This window comes from Daphnia magna, linkage group LG5, assembly GCF_020631705.1.
Source record: "Daphnia magna isolate NIES linkage group LG5, ASM2063170v1.1, whole genome shotgun sequence".
Lineage (NCBI taxonomy): Eukaryota > Metazoa > Arthropoda > Branchiopoda > Diplostraca > Daphniidae > Daphnia > Daphnia magna.
Genome location: NC_059186.1, coordinates 9,117,490 through 9,134,072, shown reverse-complemented (window position 1 = coordinate 9,134,072; position 16,583 = coordinate 9,117,490). Strand labels below are relative to the sequence as shown.

The window sequence follows — 16,583 nt, the reverse complement described above, 5'->3', positions numbered from 1 at the left end:
CATAATGAATATCAATAGCTTAGAAATTTATTTGTCTTAGGAATTAAAGTCCCGAATCTAGATTTGATCAACCTTTTTAAATTTATGATTGAAATATCCTTTTCTGAACTGCCATCTAGGATCTCATTTCAAAGTCCTTTGAATTTGACGTCAAAGCAAAACAACTTACTAGGAGAACAATTTTTAAAATGTATCCTGAGAAAAAATAAAGGGGAGCCATCAAAGATTTATGTAGGTATTATTGTGCATTTTAGTTCATTATAAATATATATAGTATCCTTAATTCACAGCAGCAAAGGTATTTTATAAGGAAAGCTCAGTTCTCCAGTCTGTCACAAATTGTTCGCTATCATCATTGTCAGTTTGAAATAACTAGTTACATCTACAAATGGCAACAGAGAACAGCTCACTTACCACTGGAGAAAATGAAGAAGAATCATCATCAGTACTAGGAACAAAGAACTTGTAAGTATTGCTTGCACAATTATCCCATATTTTATTGCTTGTCCAATTTTAATTTCAAACATGTGATTAACAAAATTTAGTTGGGACCAGCAGTATGTAACCGAACTGGAAAATTTCAAAGATCATGGAGATATTGGTGAATAATTGAAAAATAATACTTTTATCACTTTTGCATCAGTTTTATTTTTATTAGGGGAAATATGGTTTGGGAAAAAAGTAATGGATTCAATTGTAAAATGGACAACAGACAAGTTTGAAAAAAAGATTAACATTTTGGATCTTGGCTGTGGTAATGGAGTGCTTCTTATTCAGCTGGTAAGTATTGTACTGTAGCATCAAATTTTCAAAAGATATGAAAAATGCGTAAGAGCAATCAAAATTGTACTGTACTATGAAGGCTCAGAAGGGATTCGAGAACCTCGTGGGTGTCGATTACTCCGAATCGGCTGTCGTCTTAGCCAACACAATTGCGGAAAGTCGCCAAGCAAAAATAAGTTACAAAGTACGTCACCGACTAAATAGTTATAGTGTACTTCGTTTAGAAGGTAACGTCTCAGTGCAATTTATTATTCAGACAATGGACGTGCTTAGCGAAGGTGGAGTCGATAGTGAGGACCATGAGAAATATGACTTACTCCTAGACAAGGGGACGTTTGACGCCATTTCGCTGATGGAAGATTTCGGCTCGGCGGTGCGCGAACGTTACCTCAAAGCCACGTCTAGTCTGTTGAAAGAAGACGGGCTGTTTCTCATAGCTACCTGCAATTGGACTATTAACGAAATTATGCAACACATGGAAACCTGTATAGAATTGATTTTTCGAACTGCCAATTGTTTCCCACAGGTTTATGCGTTGATGCATGGTTTTTTGCTTTCATTTTTTAGACTATAGCCGGATGGAAGTCATACCAACACCTTCAATGCAGTTCGGTGGACAGCAGGGGAACAAAGTCAGCGTTGTCGTCTTCCGGAAGAACAGTTAATACAGAAGTTAAAAATCTCATTTCTACTCTAGCGCAATTTTTTTATATTTAAGTCTGTAGAACTTCCCTAAGGCTCTGGAGCAGGAAAAAAAAATCAGGTACGTGATCAATTACCAAAAAGATGTTTTATTCATGTTTAGTCGCTATCCTAGTCACGTAGACCATAGTTCGCCTACCCTACGCTTCCTTATATTGAGCATACCTACAGATAAGAATTTATTGGTTCTTAAAGCGAAACCAAAAAAGAAAACTACCTTAAGCTCGATTTGGTAAAGATGACAAATAATTAATGGGCTGAATTCGGTAGTCATCATGGGGTAAACTTCAAAAAAAGATAACATTACTCAGCTGAATAGCAGAGAAAACGTAATCACTACGTTGAGCAAATACTCTATCCCAAAAGGCAAAATCTTTTCACACTTGTTTGAATGTTCTCATTTGATATTTCTTGGACTTTTTCAGTTTATCTCACCTCTGTAGTGGCGAGTGAGAATGCTACTCGTCAGTAAAATATGTTCAGCTATTCTTCTAGCTGTACTCAGACTGTTGGCTGGTTTGCTACCTCTAAAAGTCCATCGAAAACTGGAAAAATGGAGCAGTCAAGGTGGTGGACAAAATGGAAGCCGACGACGGGATCGAGTAGAAATTTTTCTCTCAATGTTTCTCTGTTTCGGTGCTGGACTTCTGCTATCTACTTGCTTCGTTCACATGATTCCAGAAGTATACCATGTTAAACTCATGAATTACACCCAACAATCTCTAGCAAGATGCGATTTATGGTTTAGGTTCGGACGTCTTTCGTTCAGGCTTCGAAGGTTGGTGATTGGCCTTTACTGGAACTATACCCTTTCGCAGAAGTCGTCATCTGCATAGGTTTCTTTGCCGTCTATCTCCTGGAAGAGATGGGCGAGAAAATGATCAAACACGATCCACCTGAAGAAAATGCACATGAAATGGAGAGGTCGAAATCTCAATCGTTACTCGGTTTAGAGATTGATGGTCATCAACGAAGAAACAGTAACCACCACAGTCACGGAGATCACGCTCACGCTCACGGCCCGGCATTGTCTGCTGAAGAACAGAAATCTGTCGCTGCGGCGATCCGTGGATTTCTGTTGGTAGCCGCCTTGTCATTTCATTCAATTTTCGAAGGAATGGCCATCGGTTTGCAGCCTACACTCAGCGACGTGTGGTTTCTTTTCACGGCCGTTATCGTTCACGAACTGGCCATTATGTTCTGCATCGGGATGGAGATGCTAGCATCTAAACTTCGTGTTCTCCTCTATGTCATTTACATGGTTGAGCTAGGATTAATCACATCGGTGGGGGTTGGTGTTGGTATTGTTGTTACTGAATACGTCCATGATCCATCGGCTACCCACTTGCTAGTGATTGCCATTTTACAGGGTATCGCTGCTGGTACGCTTCTCTACGTCACGTTTCTTGAAGTTCTGGAACGTGAACGCCATAAGCCGGGTAACGGTCTAGCTAAACTGTTGGCCATCGCCATCGGATTTTTCCTCCTCACTGTCATGGAGACCTTAAGTAAGATATGTCTTTCATTATTCGGGTAGATCAATTTTGATTTTAATCTTGAATTTTGTACGTAGCTGGACAGCACGATCCTGTTACGACTAACAGTACGGCCTTACCTATGAATAGCTCCATCGTTCTAGAAGAGAAGCCGTTTGATGTGTCACTTATTCTGAACGCCACCTTGTCGTAGCAAATTTTGCAGCGACTCTGAAACGGCCGGCTTTGAATGAACTGGAACTAAATGAAATGTAAACTTCGTATATTGTATGTTAGGCATCCTACCTTTCGACATTATCCATTGTTCTGGGCTACAATTAGAGAATGTTGTCCCATGCTGTTTTATATGCTTTAACCTTTGTATTCCGCTGAAGTACTTAAGGCTTAAAAATATGTGAAGGATGTATCATTATCTATTAGCCACAAAATAAATTCTTTGATCGGCTCTTTAAAGACTGTAATCATAACAACAGAAGATGACTAATCACACAATTTCGAAAACAGAATTTTAAAAAAGCAATTCACATTTTTAAAAAGAAGTTTCAACAATCTATTACACCCCACGACGCTTCTACGCAAGTACCCGCACCAGTGAATGTTATCCTTAAAAAAAAAAACAGTTCTGTGTTCGGTACATTTCAATATCGTTTTCTATTCTTGGTCCATTGGGCAACACAAAGCCTTTTCTCCAGTCCAACAACATCCTCCATCGCCGCATCTGTCTTTGCAAATCAGGAAGGTGTTTTCCGGGCAATCATCTCTGGCAAAACAGAATGGGGACAATCCTTTCCAGTAGCAAGTGGTTTTATTGACGCTAATGGGCATATGACAATGGGGTCCCATGATTAGAGGTGTATGATTCAATTGGGATTCCGAAGGAGCTAAACGAGAACATGACTAATGTAATCTCGGTAATCCACACCACTAGGAAAACGTCCAAAATACCTGCTCCGGCCAATGCGATAATTAAAAAGGAGGAGAAAAAGAAGAAAAGGAAATCGTTTGCCATGTTCCAATTCAACTACAAGAACCAAAAAATGTTGTTAAAACTTTAAAAGTGTAAGTACAAACTAAATAATTGTTACTTTGGGTAGAGAGCGAGAACAAGACTTGCTTTCCATGAGAAATACAGGCGCAGATTAAATATAAACGTCGGCTTACTCAAATTCGTCATTAGAAATGAAAGACAGATAAAGATGTCGTCTTTGCAACGACATTTCGACGAAAAATTGGGAAAGCGAGTAGCAAGAAAACCTTGTAGTGCTAAGGAACGATCAACTTGTGTTACTCACCCTAATAAGTTTTTTCTGTGTCGTTAAAGAACCATAATCCCTATTCAAAATCGAAGCAGTTTTCCCCTAAGAACTTAACGCGATACTCTCAGGAATACCACTTCACTCGCTGGAAAGCAAATCAGAACTAAACTATTTCAATCTTTCCCCCTACAAATTCCAATGGGAAGGGTACAGTAAATTTTTTTTGTTCTCTACCTTCTCCACCGTGTTGTTTACCTTCTCCATTCCATAATGAGTTGCGTAACCACTTAGCCGTCTGTCAAATAAAAAAGTACGCGATCCCATTTTTAAAGTCCCCATATATTTTCTTTTTCGGGACAACACAGCGCTTTATAACCAGTCAAACAGTAATTACTCGTATCTCCCCATCCGTCTTTGCACATTAGTTTAAATCCACGTGGACATTCACCTTGACAGAACGGGGAAGAACCTTCCCAGAAGCAATTGGAATCGTGCCCGAGATCTTTGCAAAGTGTTCTCTTAGCCAAACGGGCATTTGGCAGAGATTCTCGGGGAGCTGAACAAAAACAAGTTTTACTGCATGGAATTTATGAATTGATAAAATAGTGTTATCACACATTACCTGCTTGAGTGTGAGCCAGAATCAGGAACATGCAGATGACGATGAAATAAGAATTTCTAAACATTTTGCTTGATATTTCTTTAACAAATTCAACTTCGTAGCTATAAAGGTGATTTTGAAATGCTAAATAATGAAAAGAATTCCCCTTATATAGGCAGGTGCCACAAAGATGACTCAATTCAAACGTTTTCATTTTACTCGGGGCTTAAATTCTACGTTGAACTATCGTTTTCAAATGATATCATTGTCTTTGTGTTGGAATTCTAGCCATCGTTGTCGGATGGCTGTTGTTTCAATGTCGAGTAAATGAAGTGTGGTTTTTCACGGTCTTTTCTCGTGAGCCTGCAGGACTAGGGGACTATCATGATAACATTGATAGATAACGTCAAAATTCTCTACATTCAAAGTATTTAAAATGAAACATCAAGTCATACTATAAACTTGCCATATTTAGCATGTCCTTGGGCTATTCTGGAGAACATGGAACACTCGAGACAGTGTCCTTCCAGATAACAGTCTCTGATTCCAGTAAAACGCATACGTTGTTATAAGTTGTTACGTAAGCCTAGGTTTAAGCTATGGTAAGATATGGCAAACTAAACATACCTCAAAAAACCCACGATGAACCAACCGTCTCGTTGATGATATTTGTTGCCCTTGATATGATGACTCATAATAAAGCGCCTCAGGGCATGGCCGCTTAACGGATGCGAAAATAATAGCCCTGCATATCCGCGGCCGAGCTGTGGAAGGCAGAGCGCAGCCTGGCACTCTGTATTTCGTATCTCGCGTGTCACCTGCAATTTGCAGAGCTTTTTAAAGCATAGCTAAGGTCTGTAATATCAGTGACAGTGCGTGTTTTCGTTGCAGAATACGTTCACGATATAGTCTTGATTGTCATTTTAATCGAATTTGATGCGCTTACCGCCGTGGACGTTTCCAGTAAGCTTTTCGCCAACTCATTGAACAACTAGAAAGTTGACTGATGATTTTGAATGGTCTATTATTAATTCTTTGATCACGCACGTTCTTGTGGCTGATTTCGTCTCTTTCGACACGACTAGGTGCCATTTTGAACGCGCGCTTCCTGTCTCCGAAAAGTTCCAGTTGAAAGAAAACGTGTCCCCAATTTCTCTTTTTTCCTTACCTCAAAACGTGTCCCCAATTTCTCTTTTTTCCTTACCTCATCGCGACTCGTTACAGAGACCCCGATATTTGTCACCGATCTATTTAGATTGCGAATGTTGTACTAGTTCCTCTAATACTTTTCTTTTCGAAGAACAGTTTATCTAAAGACTGGGGGAAATCATTTGCCTGTTTTTATCAATTCGTACTACATTTTCAAACACAAGCCAAATAGAAGTATATGCAATGAGAAGCTGTGCATGTTGCGTATGTTAGAGATAACGTTCACTCGTACCCCGGATGCGAAAATCCTGGGATTAATGCGTTGGGTAGACTTTACTTGATTTCAAACGGCACGTACGCTAACGATTGCTGGTCAGCGCGCATAACTTAAGAAATTTGCTTTGTTGTGTTTTACTTGTATTGTTTTACAAGCTTACAAGAATTCTGAGAAGCGTCCCCGTGCTAGAAAAAAATTTACAAACAATTTATCACTCGTACCCCGAATGCTTTACTTGATTTCAAACGGCACGCACGAGAAAATTTACAAACAATTTAAAACTGACGAGTTGCGGGTGAAACCGTCCTTGTTGAATTGCTAATTGTATATGTATGGCGGCTTACTTAAACATCTAAAAAAAGGTGGGTAAACAAGTGATTATAAATTTTTCTTGTTTTTTCTAGCGAAAACTTCCCCTATTTCAATCATTCTCTTCGTGTTTTCCTAAATCAAATGAACTTACCGATTAAACGCCATTCGTTTGTCATCCCTTTTTTGTTGGGTCTCAACGAATTTCTGCGAGTTGTCCAAAATGAATGTTAACGTTATCCCATGCTAATCAAGATAAGAAGCCGTAGGGATCGGTCAAAGTTCAGTAAACCAGATAAAAGATCCCAAGATGTGTCGAATACCTTTGCTGGCTGCTGGGTAGAGAAAAACTGAACCAGTTGCTGTGTCAAAATGACACAGCAAAAGGGGAAATAAACCAAGAATGCTGGGCGTTGTTTCCCTGCAAATGGCGGAAAAGCATCGCTCACTTCCGTTCGGAAACGGCATTACATGTTACATAATAAGACAAAAGCAGGCATCGATGCGCGAATCCTAATAACAAAGGACATGACCAAGGATTTTAAAATGTGTTACAATATATGTCAGTCGTTTCGAAGAATTGTGAAATGTTTCATTGTGCAATTTGAGTAAACGTTGAACACTATTCAACAATATGGAACTTGATTGACAAACTTATTTTACATAATTATTACCAGATAAACAGTGACATGAAAACAGGTCAACATTTGAAGACGTGATGAGCAATCTCAGCAACGTGCCCGTTCCTATCAGTGAAGCAAAGTGTGTACGTGTGTGCATAATCGTCACCAGACATTCGAGATGAAAAGCCGCAGTTGCTGGGCACAAAGCCGAGTGGCTCTGAACAAAGTAAACACTACTTTCCTCTTCTTTCATCACTAACGACAGCCTCTTCCTCTTTTAGACTGGTCTTCTTCTTCTGTGATAACCGAAGGGTACAAAGTCTCCTTCAAAAAGGGAGAAACAAACTACGTCCAAGTAAAGAACCTTGAAGCCCACCCTCCCAAACAAACTAATAAATAAAGAAATAAGGATAAGAGAAAATGAATGTTCCGGGGGCTTTTGTTGGTTTCGTAGAGGGTGAAGAGAAAACAGCCGAGAAAAAAAAAGGAGGGGCATAGTGAGTTAGGTGTTGGGTCCTCTGGCTACCAACGGGCAGCAGTCAGACGAAAACAGTTGGAGCGAACGAGCGGATTGTTGGGTCTCCCGTTGAGTCTTTGTATTCCACGCGAACACGCAACAGGTGTCTGTGACAAGTTGCGATTCAATCAGCAATAGCAAACTACTAACGGTACAGTTCGTTTGTTTAGGCTCTGATCGAAGCTTCTTTTTTATCTTGTTACAAGTACGCTTTATCCAAGAAGCGAAAAATTCCAGTTGTGACTTGGCATTGTTTAAAAGGCCATGATTGTTCCGTTGCAGCTCGTTTGGCTGCCTTTTCATAGCTGGTTTACGCTCCAACGCAAACTAGTTGTCAGTGATAATTCTCCTTAAAAATTAGCGCCAAATTTATCTCCCCGCCACCCAACGAGAAATAACTGATCGACGAAAAGATTTTCCAATCGTCAAAGCCCTTTCAAGTTGGCTGATTGGGACGCACTGCTTGTCAGTGTCATTTCTACATTTAAAAAACTGCATCAAGATGATGCTCGTTAACAAAATCTGTGCTGCGATCCTTTTGGTGGGCCTCAGACTCATAGCTGGATTGCTACCTTTAAAAGTGTACCGAAAACTTGATAAGTGGGGGCAACGCGGAGATCTTAAAGCGGCTGAGAAGCAAACAGTGAATAAACGCCGAAAACGGGTCGATTTGTTCCTGTCCGTCTTTCTGTGTTTCGGCGCAGGATTGTTACTTTCCACCTGTTTCATTCACATGATTCCAGAGGTAACACAAATAATGGAAATAAGAAAGCCTTGTTTTCTCTTTGTTTGCACTGCGCAAATTAATAACTGCTCGTATCAATTGAAGGAAAAAAAGTCTGATAACTTATCACTTACACATCCCTAGGTACGCGACTCCCTCGACAAGGTAATTAAGTCTGGAGAATACCCTGTTTTGGAACAATTCCCATTCGCGGAGGGCATCGTTTGTTTGGGTTTCTTTGCTGTTTATCTATTCGAAGAGCTAGGTGAACTGTTAACAGGCCATGGTCACTCCAAGAAGACCAAGAAGAAAACAAATACTGTGGGATTATCGAATTTAAATGCTGAAAATCCAGTAAAGACGATTACCTCCGATTCGGAAGATGATCATCACAAATTGAGGACTGTTACAATTTCCAACGCTGAAGACAAAAATAACGTGCCTACCCCGAAAGAGGAAGAAACAGACGACGATTCTGACCATGGAGGCGGACACCACGGTCACAGTCACGGGCCCCCCATACTATCAGACCTGGAACAACGATCAGTGGCGGCCGCGATACGAGGTTTCCTTCTGGTCTTTGCCCTCTCGTTCCATTCCATTTTCGAAGGAATGGCCATTGGTTTGCAACCGACTCTTAAAGATGTTTGGTTCCTTTTTGCGGCTGTCACAATCCACGAGCTCGCTATCATGTTCTGTATCGGTATGGAGATGTTAGCTTCCCACATCCGCATCTGCCTTTACGTCGCCTACATGGTTACTTTGGGCCTTATTACTCCCATCGGAGTTGCAATTGGTATCTTGGTGACTGAATATTTCCAAGATCCCACGCCTTTTCATACCCTCATCATCGCTATCCTGCAAGGCATCGCCGCCGGAACGCTTCTTTATGTGACATTCCTCGAAGTGCTGGAACGCGAGCGGAGAAAATCAGGAAATGGATTAATCAAGCTCTTCTCCGTCTTCCTTGGCTTCATCCTCCTATCGGCACTTGAAGCACTGAGCGGTTAGTATTTCTTTTCTACTTAGTGAAAGAGTCTTTTGTGAGCAAGCTGGAAATCATTAGATCATGTCAACAGATAAATGAAAACATAACGGGACATTAACGCCTCTATTACGTGTTGAATAGGTCACGGAAATCAAGCGGATCATCACGAAAATCAAGCCACTGCAGGACTGGAGTTTGTTTTGCAGCCTGTCACAACACCGCAATACTTTTTCTATTCACCAAAGGTTTAAAAGAAAAGCTGTTAATCACGACGATCCATGGTCGATGATGTTCCTGTGACAACCTATGCAACATTCCCAATTTTTGTAAACAAAGAGAAATAAAGACAAATCTTTTTATTAGTTGTAATATTGAAATATGAACGTTTGGCCCAGAAAGAAAAGAGGGGGATAATAACAGAAGGCGATATTAGACCAATCACTTCTCTTCCGTTTCTTCTAGAACGGCCGTGGAATAAGCCAGGTCCCAGTAGTGTTCGACGCCGTGTTTGCGAAAATGCTCTCGAGCCACAACCTCGGACGGGCAGAGTTTGAAGATGAGGTCACCGAAATTGCGTTGTTTTGTCGTACCTTCCCAAACGAGCTGGCAAGAATTTCGCGTTTCAGGCTGAGCAGCTGATCCCGCGTCGTGTTTGCTAACCTTGACGGCGTCCTCCTCCCATCGTATGCGATTCAGCATCAAACGTTTGTATTTCTTTTGTTGTTTTGGACCACCTTCTACGATGACGACGTTAACGTCCTTGAAAATGACGGCACATCCTGTCATGTAAAGCTGCTTGGCATTGGTTTCTATTTTGAATTTCTTAGACAGATTGGATAAATCCTTGATGCGGTAGATCGCGACGTGCACACCTGTTGTGCTCGTGTCCTCCTGAAGCTTCTTTTCTTTCTTTTCACGTCGCTGGTCGGCCGTCAATTTTCGCGCGGCATTGGCTTCCTGATGATTTTGAAGACGTTTGGCCATTTGTTCTCGGACGTGGGCTTCAATTTTCGTAGGGTCTTGTATAGCTTCATTACCCAGCACGCGCATCAAATTGGATATGCGAACTTTGGCTTGGGGAGGTGGCTCTAATCCTAGACGGATATTTTCCTGTTTTTCTTTCCAATTCTCACGCCTCGTAGTCCGGCGTAACTTCTTGCGTTCTTTCTCAGTCAGGAAGACGGGCAAGTAGGGCAAGGCGAGCGGATCAGTGGGAGCGCGCATCTGGATTGGATGCTCGATCAAATTAGTGATCGTCTCCTGACGTAAATTAGGTTGGCCGTCTTCGCCTTCGTAGCTCCGCGTTTGCAATATGACGGAATCCCACCACTCCAAATCGACTTCTTCTTCTTCCTTTCGATCACCAATTCGGGGAGCCACTAGAGCAAGGGCAGTGACAGAGTTGATGCCAGTTTTGCGAGCAATTTGCGAAATTTCGTTTTGCAGCTTATCCAACTGAGCTTTCATTCGCATTCGGGATGCCACCTGCTGGAATTTGCCCTGCTCATGAAAGTGAAAAGTTCTGCGTGTCCGTAAAGCCGATTTGGCTGCCACACGGGGGTCGAAAAAACGACTTTCTGTTAAACTTCCGGCTTCCTCGTTCTGCTGGTGAGGGCCTTTGCCCATATGAGTCTTGAGCACCTCACGTTTTTTGGCGCGAATATTTGCTTTGAGAGTAGGTGTGTATTGAGTTAGCGCTATTTCTTTTCCAGTAGCATCTACTGTTCTTCCATCAGCATTAAGGATGAGAGGGCCAGGCTTTGGCTCACTAGAAACTTCGTTAGTTGATCCGGCGGCACTCACTGTTTTGGGCAGATTCAAGTTCAATGTTGCCAGAGTGGAAGTTGCTAGTTTTGATTGAATTTGAGCCTGCAATTCTGCAATTTTTTTGGCTCGTTCATCCATTGAAGATGGAGCAGGGGCCTTAGGAACTGCAGGTGCCGGAAGAGATGAGAGGACTGGAGCAGTTTTGAGAAGGGCTGGTGGCTGATGAAGGGAACGCTTCCTTTCTTCAATCATCTTTTGAGCATTTAACATCATTTCTCGAATTTGAGAAGAAGATAGCTGTTCTGAATTGTCCAGGTTGGTTTTCCCATCTTCACTGCTATCATCATGGAATCTGGATTTTAACTTTTTTGCTTCCCGTCCTGCACCATCCATTGGATCCTCTTCTTTAAGTCGCTTAATGCTTGTTGTAGCCATGACTGAAAATTTCTATGAAAATGAATAACAAACAAACTTGAAAATCTAAAAAACAAAACAAAAAAAAACAAACACAATTTACACTTTTTGTAGGATGTAAGTCAGCCATAAAACTATAGTAGTTCAAATGTTGGTCTACAAAAGAAACCACATCAAGACACAACAATGTGGTTCATAAAAAAACAGATAGATTGGTTAGAGAAACGTAAAATCTTACGGAAAGGAAAAATAAGATGCTAATGCTTAATTCGTGCAGAACAACAGTATCGTGGACTGTTCAGCGACCGGTCGCGATCTGGTTGTCGAGAGATCACCTTCTCAAACAAAACGTGAACTAAAAAAAATTGGGAAACAGTTTAGTTAACTTCAGTTCTACTACAGCTAATTTCAATGTATATCAGAATGATAACGCTTTACACTTAGAGTTGGAATTTGGTAATTCTTGAAAGAAAAAACGTGTCTTACCTTCTACACTGTGCGTTTCTGTTCGTTTGGTTGCCCAAGCAACGTTACTGACGCACCATCTAGAGGGGTTTTTTAACATTTGAATGAGGCTCGTAAAAATACAAAATTTCTGAAAAAAAAAGACACAACGTACAACCCCAGAGTTCAAATAATTCACAAACAAAATCGAAGGCAAAGCTCTGAGGACAACACACTAAGATAAGGTTAACGTTATTGTGCATTCAATTATTCTACGAGGTGCTTAATCGCCATACGTACGTACAATACTTTTATTTACAAGTTACCGGACCAAGTTATTAAGGGCAACTACATCCAAAATAAGCCACGTGTCACAAGCCAAATTTTAAGGGCTCAGATTTCGGAGGTTTATTTAATAAGAGATCAACCATACAGAAATCGGAATAGAAAATAAACGGCTTGTCGCTGAAACAGTGAAAATCCGATTCCTACAGGTTTGGCAAAAAAAGTTTTATTAGACGCCTATGGGCTTCTATTATTTTCCTACATTATTTTCGGTAAATCACTGTTTGTTTTCCCAGCTGGGTATTTCTTGGTAAACCATTTCCGAAGGTTCACCAGTCCACAGTATCCTCCGAATTAATCTAAAGAAGCTTTGATGCCTAAAAATTGAAAGGTAAGTAATCCTAATTGGACGCTCTTCCTCAGGTGTCAGTTCCAAAGTTCCGGTATCCAAGAGATCACTTAAAATGTTAAATCGGTCCTGACACGTTAAGTCCACTGCAGTTCACCGTGACGGTTGTTGTAGATAAGGAGATGCGGCTACTGTTTCCAGCCTTTCCTCCAGATCCTGTCACCTATCAATCCACATTGCATCCATCCAAATCCAATTCCAATGCAATCCAAATCCATTCCAATGTAATCCAATCCCACAACAATCCCATCCAGAGAGAGCAACAACCTTGCTGTGTACGCTACAAAGAGAAAGGGGAAGAAAATGAGAATCATGTTTATTCGACGCACCGCTATTTGTGTATTACAAGAGGGAGGAAAAAAGGAAGGGATGGGTTTATTAAAAAAAAAAAAAAAAAAACTAATAATAATAATAAAAAAATTTTGGTTGGATTTGGGGGATTGTGGGTATTCGAAACCAAAATGATTTCGTGTACGTCGTGAAGAACTGAATGATTAGTAGCAATAATTGCAAATGCCAAAATCATAACCCAAAAAATGCTTGAGTTTCTCATAAAATTGAAATCTTTGATGTAGCTTGTAAAAAAAATCAAACTTGGTTTTTGCAATTTAAAAGACTTGCTATTCATCTAAGAATTTTTGAAAATATAGAATGAACCATGGAGACAATACCAAAGACCCCTTTCCTCCAGTCCTTCCAATCCTTAAGCTTTTTGTTGTCCACATCGCACAACTTCTCAGAATTTTTGTTTAGTTTTGCCTGATTTCTGTTCACACATGTTCTTATGACCGTGATCTCGAACGAGGTGAGCGTGAGCGCGAACGGGAATAAGAACCACCACGACGCACAGGAGAATAGCTAGGAGATCCGCGACTTCCGCGTGTCTTGCCACCCCCCCCACCAGCTGGAGAATAGGATCGCGAGCGATCACGAGTTCCACCACTGCGACCTATACGTTATAAAGATCGATGTCAGTAATAATTTCAACCAAGATAACAGATTTTTTTTTTTTTTTTTACCATCACCACTGTCTTCTTTCACTCGGACATAGGACACTTCCCCCTAAACACGGTGAATGTTTAACAGTTTTAACAAAGATTCCAATATTATTTCAAACCTCATGGGAACGAAATCTTGAGTCATCTAGTTTCTTGATGGCGTACTTCATGTCCTCGTAACGAAGAAACTCAACCATTCCAGTTCCATCTTTATAGGTGTCAGCATAACAGACATCACCAGCCTCTCTCATGTGATCTTTTAAATCTTGCCATGAGCCAGTAGGAGGTAACCCTAAAATTTAGAAGGAAAAATTTATTTCTCATGTCACTGATAAAATTGTTTCTGACCTACCAGTAACAATTACTCTGTAATTAGTTCTTCTTGCAGGTGGTCCTCGACTTCTACCTCCATTGCTTCCACCACCATCACCACCACCTCTACCTCCACCATCGCCACCACCTCTACCTCCACTTCGACCACTGCTACCCCTAAAAAAAATATATATATTATTATTTTGTCTTAAAAGTATAGCTGTGTATTTATAAAATAAATTTTAAGGTTGTTAAAATACACTTCACAAGTGAGAGAGCAACTAACCTGTGTCCACCACCAGAATTTTGTGATCCTCTTGGAAACTCTACTCTTAGACGATATCCATCATAGTCGTACCCGTCACGAGCATGCACAGCATCCTCAGCATCCCTAGCATTCCACTTGAAATTATACAAACAATGTAATAAATTCAGCTAAACAAAATACCTGGGATCCTCAAATTCAACAAAGGCAAACGGAGGTCCTCTTCGGTTCTTCAAATCAATATAGGCAATCTTTCCAAATTTGTAGAACAAGTCTTCAATATCTTTAGTACGGATGTCGGGTGGCAAATTACCAACATAAATTCGGGCTTCATTGTTGCGGGAACTTGACATGTCAACTTTTTGCTGTCACTAGCCTTTGGATGGGAAACAGAACTTGAATCAAATTCGAATAATGGTTTAGATTTTGCGAAAACACGTCACACAAGTACTTGGGGTGCTGTAAGGCGCCCCTTGTCAAAGAAAAATGCTGAAATTTTTTCTCAAAGCGCAATGGCGTCGGCGGTACAAGCATTGCCAGATCAGCAACTTAATAATATTTTTTAAACCTGAATCAGAGTAATAGAATACTGGTGTAGCCACGGCCATGTTAACTCCCCCTCTCGGATTTTTTTCCAAAAGTTGTGCCAATTTCGCGTATCGATTGTGAGAAAATGAGGCAAGATATCGATTTAAGTGTCCCATAACCGTAACTGCCACCTATGAATTGAGTTTTAAGGGTTGTTAAGAAATCTCTTCATGCTCTTACTTTTTTCACACTAATTAATTAAGCCACTTTTTGTTTACTTTCTGAAGTACAGACGACGAAAATGAGCGAAAACATAGTGAAAACGTAATACATCACAAGTTCACAACACAGCCGCTGTGGCGCTTTCGTTATGGGACAGAAAGACTTTCAGGCCAAAAAGGCAATGGGAGGGCCCGCCATAAGCGTGGCTACACCAGTATTCTATTACTCTGCCTGAATGCCTGAAGGGGTTATGGACTGGGCTGAATTATTTTAATTACAATTAATGATTCACACAAATGAAACAGAAATGAAACTGAACCAATTTCCATTGTGAATAATTAGTTAATTTTTTTGTGATCTTTCAAAGTCGTTTAGAATCAGATAAATTTGGTGCCCCAGAAAATCGCCGTTTTATGTTTGTTTTTGATTCAGATCGACAGTTAAGCAAGGGGTTGTCATGATGTCATCTGAAATTCTATTTGCGATCCAAGAGATAGTTAAAAACTTTCCGTTGTTGTTTTTAATAAAAAATTCGTACCGTTAGGTCCTCTTACACCCTTTTTCATGATTGCTGGTAATGAGAAATGGAACTGAATTGCGTTCTAGTTAGAATTTTATAAAGCTGACCCAAGGCCGAAAATGAAAGTTCTTTTTATTTTGTTGTTTCCTCAAATCTGTTCAACTACATTGACGTAACGATAAACTTTCCGGCAAGGTCGTATTTTTGGAGAGTTCAAATTGTTGAGTGTATAAATAAACAAGTATTTTATGCAGTGATAGCCTACTTTTTGCTCTAGCGGTAAGAGATTTTGTTTTTGTTTTTATTTCTCAGGGTTACTCTAAAAAAGTTATTTAAGTTTTGGTACCGATCATTCCGCATCGTGAGGAACCACGTAAGAAGAAACATTGCAGATGGGAGCAGACAAAAAAAGGAACATGTGGGGGGAAAACCCAAAGCAATTGACGTATGCAATAACAATGCATTTTTCCGTTTATTGGTATGTTTTTCCATCATAGATATTATTTTCAACGAAAACTCAGCTTTAGGAAACCACAAAGAGCGCCATAGTGTACATAATGATAAACAGCGCCAAAGCAACGAAAATTGTAGAGTTCGCCAGCAAGCGAATGAGTTACGTGTTAACTTGATGCCGAAAAGTTTAGATTCCTAAATTTTGGTACACACTTTTACGAAAAATGACGTAATATTTCTCAAGATTTTTCTCTTAACTTATTCTATGTTAACTGTAGTTTAAATAGAACCGCCTTAGTTAACTATCGTTAGAATCCGCTTGTTTCAATCCCTACTTCTAACGATATAAAAAGGGGGATACACGTGCAAAAGCCACCACGTTGTTTCTGGAATTGGGATGCCGATTTTCTCAGCTATTTCTAGTACTGCCATCTTACGAAGAGTAACACTGTTAATAGTTTTAAGAGTAACATCGCAAAAAATAAAAATTCTTTAAACACGATTGAAATATTTGTGGTAAATTTTTAATATTTTTCTTTTC

The 16,583-nt window shown here is 40.2% G+C and overlaps 5 protein-coding genes across 20 annotated transcripts; 2 read left to right on the top strand and 3 right to left on the bottom strand.

Annotated features, from left to right (window-relative positions):
• Positions 1 to 119: 119 nt before the first annotated feature.
• On the top strand, positions 120 to 3,434 carry LOC116922944 (EEF1A lysine methyltransferase 2). Of its 13 annotated transcripts, none has more exons than XM_032929437.2 (10): positions 128 to 231; positions 291 to 298; positions 377 to 465; positions 546 to 601; positions 659 to 780; positions 863 to 967; positions 1,040 to 1,268; positions 1,351 to 1,443; positions 1,502 to 1,546; positions 1,911 to 2,102. In XM_032929437.2, the coding sequence occupies exons 3-10, from the start codon at positions 389 to 391 to the stop codon at positions 1,955 to 1,957; spliced, it is 774 nt and encodes a 257-aa protein (XP_032785328.2). In that variant the 5' UTR covers positions 128 to 231; positions 291 to 298; positions 377 to 388; the 3' UTR covers positions 1,958 to 2,102. The 13 variants fall into 13 exon arrangements, with proteins under 13 accessions (XP_032785327.2, XP_045030316.1, XP_032785331.2 ...); XM_045174382.1 differs by having other exon boundaries at positions 139 to 231; positions 363 to 465; XM_032929439.2 differs by having other exon boundaries at positions 154 to 231; positions 294 to 298.
• LOC123472569 lies at positions 3,424 to 4,266 on the bottom strand. Its single transcript, XM_045174387.1, has 3 exons — positions 4,067 to 4,266; positions 3,927 to 4,002; positions 3,424 to 3,862 (listed from the first exon to the last, which is right to left on the bottom strand). Exons 1-3 carry the CDS (start codon positions 4,100 to 4,102, stop codon positions 3,633 to 3,635), a joined length of 342 nt encoding a protein of 113 aa, XP_045030322.1. The 5' UTR covers positions 4,103 to 4,266; the 3' UTR covers positions 3,424 to 3,632.
• Positions 4,267 to 7,300: 3,034 nt separating this feature from the next.
• On the top strand, positions 7,301 to 9,787 carry LOC116922914 (zinc transporter ZIP1). Its single transcript, XM_045174379.1, has 3 exons — positions 7,301 to 8,458; positions 8,582 to 9,443; positions 9,567 to 9,787. Exons 1-3 carry the CDS (start codon positions 8,216 to 8,218, stop codon positions 9,674 to 9,676), a joined length of 1,215 nt encoding a protein of 404 aa, XP_045030314.1. The 5' UTR covers positions 7,301 to 8,215; the 3' UTR covers positions 9,677 to 9,787.
• On the bottom strand, positions 9,767 to 12,252 carry LOC116922842 (U4/U6 small nuclear ribonucleoprotein Prp3). 4 transcript variants are annotated; one of them, XM_045174377.1, is made up of 4 exons: positions 12,093 to 12,252; positions 11,845 to 11,961; positions 11,710 to 11,762; positions 9,767 to 11,639 (listed from the first exon to the last, which is right to left on the bottom strand). In XM_045174377.1, exons 3-4 carry the CDS (start codon positions 11,734 to 11,736, stop codon positions 9,864 to 9,866), a joined length of 1,803 nt encoding a protein of 600 aa, XP_045030312.1. In that variant the 5' UTR covers positions 11,737 to 11,762; positions 11,845 to 11,961; positions 12,093 to 12,252; the 3' UTR covers positions 9,767 to 9,863. The 4 variants fall into 4 exon arrangements, with proteins under 4 accessions (XP_045030312.1, XP_032785185.2, XP_032785186.2 ...); XM_032929294.2 differs by lacking the exon at positions 11,710 to 11,762 and having other exon boundaries at positions 9,767 to 11,672; XM_032929295.2 differs by lacking the exon at positions 11,710 to 11,762.
• A 791-nt stretch (positions 12,253 to 13,043) lies between these two features.
• LOC116922994 (serine/arginine-rich splicing factor 1B) lies at positions 13,044 to 14,851 on the bottom strand. The gene is made up of 6 exons (XM_032929508.2): positions 14,503 to 14,851; positions 14,341 to 14,445; positions 14,095 to 14,231; positions 13,862 to 14,034; positions 13,764 to 13,806; positions 13,044 to 13,693 (listed from the first exon to the last, which is right to left on the bottom strand). The coding sequence occupies exons 1-6, from the start codon at positions 14,670 to 14,672 to the stop codon at positions 13,527 to 13,529; spliced, it is 795 nt and encodes a 264-aa protein (XP_032785399.1). The 5' UTR covers positions 14,673 to 14,851; the 3' UTR covers positions 13,044 to 13,526.
• Positions 14,852 to 16,583: the final 1,732 nt, after the last annotated feature.

Excerpts from the sequence above, each read along its gene's own strand:
- LOC116922994 (XM_032929508.2), bottom strand. The coding sequence starts at position 14,672 with ATGTCAAGTTCCCGCAACAATGAAGCCCGAATTTATGTTGGTAATTTG. Across the intron at positions 14,232-14,340 it reads AATTCTGGTGGTGGACACAG|GGGTAGCAGTGGTCGAAGTG; the intron begins GTTAGTTGCTCT and ends TATTTTTTTTAG. Across the intron at positions 13,807-13,861 it reads CAAGATTTCGTTCCCATGAG|GGGGAAGTGTCCTATGTCCG; the intron begins GTTTGAAATAAT and ends CACCGTGTTTAG.
- LOC116922842 (XM_045174377.1), bottom strand. The coding sequence starts at position 11,736 with ATGGCTGACTTACATCCTACAAAAAGT. Across the intron at positions 11,640-11,709 it reads ACTTACATCCTACAAAAAGT|AAATTTTCAGTCATGGCTAC; the intron begins GTAAATTGTGTT and ends TCATTTTCATAG.
- LOC116922944 (XM_032929434.2), top strand. The coding sequence starts at position 1,941 with ATGCTACTCGTCAGTAAAATATGTTCAGCTATTCTTCTAGCTGTACTC. Across the intron at positions 2,169-2,233 it reads TCGTTCACATGATTCCAGAA|GTTCGGACGTCTTTCGTTCA; the intron begins GTATACCATGTT and ends TTTATGGTTTAG. Across the intron at positions 2,994-3,058 it reads CACTGTCATGGAGACCTTAA|CTGGACAGCACGATCCTGTT; the intron begins GTAAGATATGTC and ends TTTTGTACGTAG.
- LOC123472569 (XM_045174387.1), bottom strand. The coding sequence starts at position 4,102 with ATGGAAAGCAAGTCTTGTTCTCGCTCTCTACCCAAA. Across the intron at positions 4,003-4,066 it reads GTTCTCGCTCTCTACCCAAA|TTGAATTGGAACATGGCAAA; the intron begins GTAACAATTATT and ends TGGTTCTTGTAG. Across the intron at positions 3,863-3,926 it reads TATCGCATTGGCCGGAGCAG|CTCCTTCGGAATCCCAATTG; the intron begins GTATTTTGGACG and ends GTTCTCGTTTAG.
- LOC116922914 (XM_045174379.1), top strand. The coding sequence starts at position 8,216 with ATGATGCTCGTTAACAAAATCTGTGCTGCGATCCTTTTGGTGGGCCTC. Across the intron at positions 8,459-8,581 it reads TCATTCACATGATTCCAGAG|GTACGCGACTCCCTCGACAA; the intron begins GTAACACAAATA and ends ACACATCCCTAG. Across the intron at positions 9,444-9,566 it reads GGCACTTGAAGCACTGAGCG|GTCACGGAAATCAAGCGGAT; the intron begins GTTAGTATTTCT and ends CGTGTTGAATAG.